General features: G+C 34.2%; 1 protein-coding gene across 1 annotated transcript; it reads right to left on the reverse strand.

Moving 5' to 3' along the window:
• Nucleotides 1-1,322: 1,322 nt before the first annotated feature.
• LOC121789209 (short-chain dehydrogenase TIC 32, chloroplastic-like) lies at nucleotides 1,323-6,035 on the reverse strand. The gene is made up of 9 exons (XM_042187707.1): nucleotides 6,032-6,035; nucleotides 5,727-5,867; nucleotides 4,563-4,794; nucleotides 4,384-4,463; nucleotides 3,521-3,674; nucleotides 3,083-3,161; nucleotides 1,960-2,044; nucleotides 1,820-1,866; nucleotides 1,323-1,727 (listed from the first exon to the last, which is right to left on the reverse strand). Exons 1-9 carry the CDS (start codon nucleotides 6,033-6,035, stop codon nucleotides 1,566-1,568), a joined length of 984 nt encoding a protein of 327 aa, XP_042043641.1. The 3' UTR covers nucleotides 1,323-1,565.
• Nucleotides 6,036-8,442: the final 2,407 nt, after the last annotated feature.

Consider the following 8,442-nt stretch of genomic DNA (forward strand, 5'->3'; position numbering starts at 1 on the left):
GAGGAAAATTTTGTTCTTGTGTATGAGGATAAATATATTCTAGTCTGATTCTCTTTCTATATTTAAAGTGTATTTATTTGGTTTGGCTAGGGATTCAAGGAGATTTAGATATGTTTTATTCTAATAGACTTCTGGTAATTAAACCAAGCTCAATTTAATTAAATTCTTTAAAGAATACTCCATCCGTTCCGCCCTAATAGAGGCGTTTCATTTTCTGCACTTGTTTTGAAAAAAATAAGAGTAATATATATTTAAAGTGGAGAAAAAATAAAGTAATAGAGAAAAGAAAATAAAACGCCTCTATTAACATGGAACGGAAGGAGTATTAATTAATCAGTGCACTAGTGTGATTAGCCTCTGATTTTGACTTTTTATCTCCAATTTTGACATTTTAATCCAATTTTGACTTTTTTATATCGAATTTTGACTATTCAGTCCAATAACTAGGGACATGCCTAATTAACCCTTATACACTTACTCATTGACCCATAGCCGGCCCAATTTTAAATTAAAAAAATACTTAATTAAGTTAAAATCTAAAAAGTAACCCCTATTTCCACTAGCATTTTATTTATTTTTATTAATTGTCTTAAGAGTTCAGATGTTATTATTTTCTAATTTTTTGGATTATATATAATATATATGTATTATTTTATTTATTTAATTATTGACCGCCTATTCTGTCATACCGATGCGTCATATCCCTATGGTGGTTTTCGGGCAGACCACCATAAGCCACCATACGAGATTGGAAACATTGGTTGGAACTAACTACGAGCCCTTCCCCGTCTACCCCTGTTGATTGGTGGTTATATTTGGCTATTTGATGAAACTAGTGAGTACCAACACTAGCAATTCCACGTCGGAACAATTTAAGTCGCATGCATTGCTTGTTTGGTGACTCGAGGTGGAGTTGGGCCTCAGAGAAAAATAAGATTTTAATTATGTAATTTTAATTTTGTGGATTTTGTAATTATGTAACTTTTGATATTTTTAGTTAACTTATGTATTTAAATTAAATATTTTTGATTAATTACATTTTTTATTGAAAGAAATAAAAAGTAGGACTCAGTGAATAAATGGTGGTTCGTAGGGGTATATATTATTTCTTGACTAAGAAATGTGGTACAGAAGTAATGTGCAAATTGCAATCCAGAAACACTTGATTAGTTTAATAAAAAAATAAAGTAGTAAAGGAATGTGGCTGATACTCCAGAAATGCACTATTGACTCCAGATATATTAAACTTACTTCTCATTTCTGACCAATTAAACGGGCCCTTATGAAAGATGCATCTTTTCATACATTTTTCACAAAGGAGAAACATAAAACTATTTCAGTCCTCATCATAATAAAACCTTAAAAAATGTGAAAACATACATATATTTCTGATTAAATCTCCCACACACGTAAGATTTGAATGCATCAGAACAACCTGCCGAACTTGCAGTAAAAATTCACATGGTCCATAAACACACAACTGTCTTGATGATGTACAAATATTTGACACAATATAATCATGTGTGGCTCTTCTTGGTTTCTGAAATGAGCTTGTCTCAAACTATTTAAGAGTTCGCCATTTTCAAGCTGAAGTCCCACAATTTCTTAGCCAGCTGAATATCTGAAGAAAGATTTGACGGTTGGCCAACGTTGCTGTTTAAAAAGTACTTACCACTCACGCCTTCAACCTCTGGATGCAAAGCTACATAGCACGTAGTGGCTGCTCCCTGCAGGAACAAGGAAACGGGTTCAGTTGAAGGCGCACTGTATGAATTACACGTGGATCGTGCAGTTGAAATGGGAAATGGTATTAACCCACCTGAGGAATGTTTTTGATGAAGTACTTACCAACCCAGTTAACTAGGCCTGCAGAAAACACATCACCCCCAAAAATTTCCAACAACCAATAGATAAATCTGATGTTACTGGAAGTAAGAGAAGTATGAAGTCGATGGTTACCCTCGATGATGCCATGATGCCGCAGAAGGTTGGTTGCGATTGCTCCTGGATGGAGTGAATTGGCAGTTATTTTAACCCCTTCTTCCTGTAATAGCATGAAAAACCAAATGTTACACTGCTTCAGCTCGCAAAAAGCCTTACAAATTGCAAAAGGAGCACGCTGCAGAATAGACCAAGTGTTAAGATGAATATCAGCATAGGCAGACCAGCTTCAAGTACTTGCATAAACTTAGGCTATATCTTGGTAGGCAGCGAACTTGGGCTGATTTAGGGAAATTGATGCCCTGGCTTGTATATATACTGAAAAATACTCCATCTGTATTCTAAAAATAGAAACATTTGAAACGGCACGGGTTTTAATGTATAATTGGTAAAGTAAGCGAGAAGAATTGGTAAAGTAAGAGAGAGGAAAAGAAAAATGTATAAAGTAAGAGAGAGGAAGAGAAAAAGTAGTGAAAGTAGAGTTAGTGGATTGTGGGGTCCATGTCCTAAAATAGAAATATTCTAAAGTTTCTATTTTTAAGGAACGGCCCAAAATGGAAATAATTGCTATTTTTAAAAAACAGAGGGAGTATGAAATAGACATCGTGTACATCCAGATTTACTCAAGTCGAGAAACGGTTGTACTTTCACATCAAAGAACATCAAATTGCTCTGTTGTTTGGTGATGCATCTGAACTTTAAAGGTTATAATTTAGGTCCATTAATTTGCAGGCAAGTTCAATAGAGGTTGAAGGTCATTGGAACATGAATTAGCAGGCAAGTTTTAAAGTGCTATATGCCATATTCGAACATAATGTCAAAGTTAGTACTACTAAACATGACTTTTATTATTAAATTCAAGTGCAGGTATGTCAAACCAAACACTACAGTGTCATGATTTGACTTTTGGAGTATGAGTTAGATTAATGGCCCATTTAAACCAGGCATGTGTTGTTAGGGTTACGGCCGCCATATTAAACCGGCCAGGAACATATAACTCGTAGCTCGTTAAGGCTAGCCCATAATTTGTAGGGCTACCTGTTTAACATACGAACACAGGTAACAAACAGAATATGCAATGACAATTGAATTCTAGGCTTAGCGAGTTTAAATTTTGTATTTCGGCCACACCATTGATTACCTGAAACAGCCTTGTAAGTTCATTAGCGTGCAATACATTAGCCAGCTTGGACTGTCCATATGCCAACATGCTATTGTAACTGTAGAACAATAATACAAGAAATAACCTTTACCATATTGAGTTAAAGAAATAAATGAGACATTCTATACTGACTTAATAGTTGGTGTCATAAAGAGATTAAAGCTGTTACAGTATCTGAGGTATATACAATTGGAGTTGTATGTTGCAGTTAGGATGTTCCCAAATTTAAGGAATAATCCATCCTTATTTTCTGTTTACTGATGGCTACAGCAGCAATAATAAATAATTGGCTTACAAAGTCTTTAACAAGAAATAAGGTAATCAAAATAACTCATGTCTCGAATATTTCTTTTAATAACTTTAATCCAGCATCGCTAGTTTTGAGAAAACTTTGCAATGATACTTAATGATACATACCTTGAACTATCATTGATCTTGTCAAAGCGGATGCCTTCACGATACGTATACCGATGGGCCTCTGATGAAACAATGACAATTCTTCCTTCTTTCCCACTTTCATTTGCAGTCTTTTTCATATTTTCCAGTAGAAGATTTGTTAACAGAAAATGACCTGAGACAAGAGTAAAAGAGGGATATAGTCACATAGTCAATAATAGTTTTATTTTTCATAAAACCATAAGAAGAAATCTATTAGTAATCCAGACGAAGAAAGCTTATAACACAGGATAAAAGTGAATGTAACATGCATCATTAGGCCCTAAATACTAGCTTTTGTGTTAAATTTAACAAAAAGTTGACAGAATGATTAACATCTTTGTTAGAAGAAAACCAACTGAAACAAAGAAAAATAGTTTAAAGAGCTACAAAACATGTTTCAACAGTATCATGGTTTATATGTGAAAGTTTCAAACAAACCAAGACATCTTTGTAATTATCCACCATGTTTGGAAGAAGCAAATATAAAAACGATACACATGTACTAGTAAAAACTTAAATCCATATGCTATGCACATTAAGATATTTTTAAGTAAAGGTCAATCTGACATAAACAAAACTTTGAATGTAATGCATAGATGATAGATTAAGATGCATTTGTCAGTTTTCGTAATCCAAAATAGTCAAGCCATGGTTATTAATTATAATATGGTTATAATAAACGAAATGGTCCAAATCTGTTCGCTTTGATACGGGATAAAGCACTGTCATTGTGTGAAATTAAAGAATCCAAAAGCTCATGTAAAACAGAGCATCACCAAATGCTACAAGGATAATAAAAGGTACACTTGAATTTTGTGGGAAAGAAGTACACGGAAGCATACCTAGATGGTTAGTTGCAAATTGCATTTCAATATTGTCTTGTGAAAGCATGAAGGGTGTAGCCATAACCCCTGCATTGTTACTTTTATTTAAGAAAAGATATTAGTTCACAGGTCTTTAATAATGAAGAAACATAAAAAGACATAGTGGTGTTCGAGACCATAGATCAAAAGAAACTCACATGAGGAGGTTTAAGGGAAGCCCCAAAGAGTTATATTCGGATGCAAATTTCCTAACGGATGCCAAAGAGGAAAGATCGAGCTCCATAACCTCAATCTTAGCTTTAGGGGACTCTTTGAGTATTGTTTCTTTGACCTTTTTACCGCTCTCCACATTACGCACTGCCATAATTACATCAACACCACGTAATGCCAGGACTCTAGCGGTTTCTTGTCCAATGCCACTTGATGCTCCTGATAGACGGACAAAAAAGCACTATAGTCACAACATCAAGCATCAAGATTTTCATCCCTGTACAAGCCACATACTAGAAAAATTTCTATTCGATCAATAAATATCCACACAGATCAGTTTAGCCCCATTCACTTATAAGCATGTGTGAACAAAGGTGTGACAACTCAGGGTACTCGTTAGCAACCAATAAAATGTGAGATTCAGTTCGGTATTTTAGAAATCCCACAGTTTAATTCACAAACTATGTTATATATAGAACTCAATCACATCCTAAAGTTGCACAAGAGAAAAAACACCCAATCAGGTAAAAAAAAAGTATTGACATGTGAACAAAGATAGCCGCAGAACCAATGGCACAGCTTTATAAGTCATAACCATGACAGAAACAACATACAAGATGCAACTACTACTCTCTGTTATAGTTATAGTTTAAGCTTCTATACTCGTTCCAAATATTTTGTTCAATTTTCTCCACTGTTTTTATATACTTAAAGAGGATCACCATTGGTTCCCTTAAACTGAAAAGATCAACTTTTTTTAGCCTCAAATAATCCAAGCCAAAAAAAATATTTAAACTACAAGGAATGAGCACACTTCAATATTTTGAAATCCATAATTCTCAATAGTCAATCACACATAAATTTCTCAATAACCAAGAATCAAGAAACGTTAATCTCAGATTCATTCTATAACCATGATCTAATAAAAAAATCAATGCAACTTAAACACACACAGACACACACACTCCGCCATATAGAACAGTGAGCTCGACCAAGATTCAGAACACAAGATTAAAACAGAGGAAACCCCAAGTCCATGATAAACCCATCTCCAAAAAAGGAACTTTGCAACATAGTGAGGAACCCAATAATTTATTTTCGATGAAAATCAATAAATCTTCATGTATGATTTGAGAGAAAGAAAAATGGACCAGTAACAATAGCGGAGAGGGAAGAGCCATCAATTCCTTGAGTAACATCCTGTGCAGTAGAGCAGGCTGAAAATCCTGACGGCCCTCTCCTTCCGAAATCCACATCTTCTTTCTCTCTGTCGAAGATTGGAGCGAGGAACTCTATGTAATTCAATTATGAAGTGCAAGAACTTTTTTGGCAATATATGATGCGTTTGTATTTTATTTTTTTAAATCTTCATAAATGTAATCAAACTGAATGACTGTGGCATTTAATTCCGTCTATTAAGTAGCCCTTATTCTATTAAATAGAAAATTAAACGCACTCATTAATACTTTGTTGAATATTATGGTTTGATTACAAATATATGCGGATAAGAACAGTGAAGAAACAAAAAGTAATTAGATAACTTTCCTGATGGTGGAAGCAAGAATCAAGGGAATGAAATTCCAAAAAGCTGACTCCTGATACCAATAACTCAGAGCCACAAATCAATGCATCTAGATGAATTATACATTAGTCTTAATAGTAGTTCTTAATTGTGATTAATAGTTTTCTTAATATTATACTCCCCAAAGAATATGCACTTCGGGTTCGGCACGATTTTTAATACTCCCTCCGTTCCATAGTAGTTGAGTCATTTTGCCATTTTGGTACATTCCATAGTAGTGGAGTCATTTCCCTTTTTAGTAAAAGTTAACACATTTCTTCATACTTACTTTACTCTCTCTTACTTTATTCTCTCTTCATCTCTCTAATTTCTTAATCTCCGTGCCGAAAAGAAATGCCCCACTACTATGGAATGAAAGGAGTACAAAATTGGTAACGTAGGAGAGAGATAGAGAGAAAAAGTAAATAAAGTATTGTTGGTGAAGAATGAGAGAAAAGAGTTCAAAAATTAGAAAGTGCATATTCTTGTGGGACGGAATAAAAAGAAAAGAGTGCATATTCTTGTGGGACAGAGGGAGTAGTAAAACTTTAATTTGACCCTAATTGGTTTGAATGATCATTCATACATATTAAGAGTGGCAAATCGTGCGTGTTGAGTTGTTATCAGGTTAACATGTCAATGACTCGACCTAATAAGGACAAACAGGAACACAACCTGCTAAGAAAATCCCAAATCCGAACACAACACGAATTCATTAACGATACGAACCACCTTGGGTCAACACGACAATTGCCAACCCTATAATATATGCATTCTGTGTATGGCTGACAATTTGACACGACACGATAATCCAACACGAATCTGCTTGAAATTATTGGGTTTGGATTAAGCCTTATTGGGTTTGTTTCCTTATCAGGTTGACCTGTTAAGAATCCGATAATTCTGGGTTGGGTTCGGGTTGGATACGGGTAACTTATTAAGAAATGATATTATTATTTTTATTATTATTAAAAAGATATTTTACTGTAATTTTTAAATTTATTGTAAATCGGGTTTAAATCATATAAAACATATTTTAATTGTGTAAATTAGGTTGAAAAATAAAGTTTGATCGTGTAATAATATTGATTTAATCGTGTAATATTAGGTTATAATCGTGTAATATCAGGTTCGGGTCGTTATCGTGTCGTGCCAACCCAAATTATATCGTGCCGTTAACGGGCTTGTGTCGAATGCGGGTCGTGTTCGGATTGAAGGTAGCAGGTTGGGTAGGTTAGGTTGGGTTAGTGTTCGGGTTTAGAGTTTTCTTAACATGTCAGATTCAGATTAGACATTTTTGGGTTGAGTCATTATCAGGTTGACCCGATAACGCCCCAAGCCGACGATTTGACACCCCTAATTCTGTGTTTTGCCAAAAGGGCTACATTTAGGTACATTCGGTGTAACCATCAGCATTAAATTACTAGTACTACTTATATATTTTAAATCTGAACTAATAAAATGAAGATTAGTAAATCCTACTTAGAAGCTAATAAACTATAACCGACTTGAACTAGAATTGGATGTATGGTACGTTTGGATGAACATAAGAATTTGACAACATACTATCCCAATAATAAGGGTGTGTCGATTTGAAATTCACAATTAATCTCTACATTATTCACAATTTTTCATAAAACATAAGACGTAATTGATGAACAAATTTATTTAATTCATTAGTTATTAGTTCCGGTATTTAATGAGTTTCAATATAAATATGTACTATCATATATACAGTACATTGTTAGTTGAAATATAACCCTTTCGTTTGGTCCAACGTCAATGCAAATTGTAACACACTTTACAACCACTTAAATTATAGGAGTTATTATGAGGTGATAGTTAAACATATTTACTTTGCTAGACTAATATAGAGGAAATTATAAATTTATAAATATAACAACATTTGAAATTCAAAAAGATCAAATAACCACATGCTCAAAACCCCCCAGCTGTAAAGTGAATTCTTGTTTCGGAAATTTGGTAGGAAGGCAGGCAAGCAATAGGCCAAGGCAAGCTAACCATTAGCTTAAAGTTTTATCATATGTTTTTGTTACTATACCAGATAGTATGAATGAAGAGAAAGGGGAATCAATCAGTAACATAAGATATACCAGTACATAGAGTAGATAGCCTCATAATATACACACAAATTTCAGTAGTATTTATAACACACAGTCTGAACTCTGAAATCAAGCCCTGCTCTTTCTTGAAAGAAATGGCTATCTGGTGGTACACCGCGGCCAGAGCTGCTCCCCACCCAAATAGTACTAAAATTCACACATTAGCAAGAGTTACTTACGTGG

The sequence above is a fragment of the Salvia splendens genome, unplaced genomic scaffold, assembly GCF_004379255.2.
Source record: "Salvia splendens isolate huo1 unplaced genomic scaffold, SspV2 ctg173, whole genome shotgun sequence".
Classification (NCBI taxonomy): domain Eukaryota; kingdom Viridiplantae; phylum Streptophyta; class Magnoliopsida; order Lamiales; family Lamiaceae; genus Salvia; species Salvia splendens.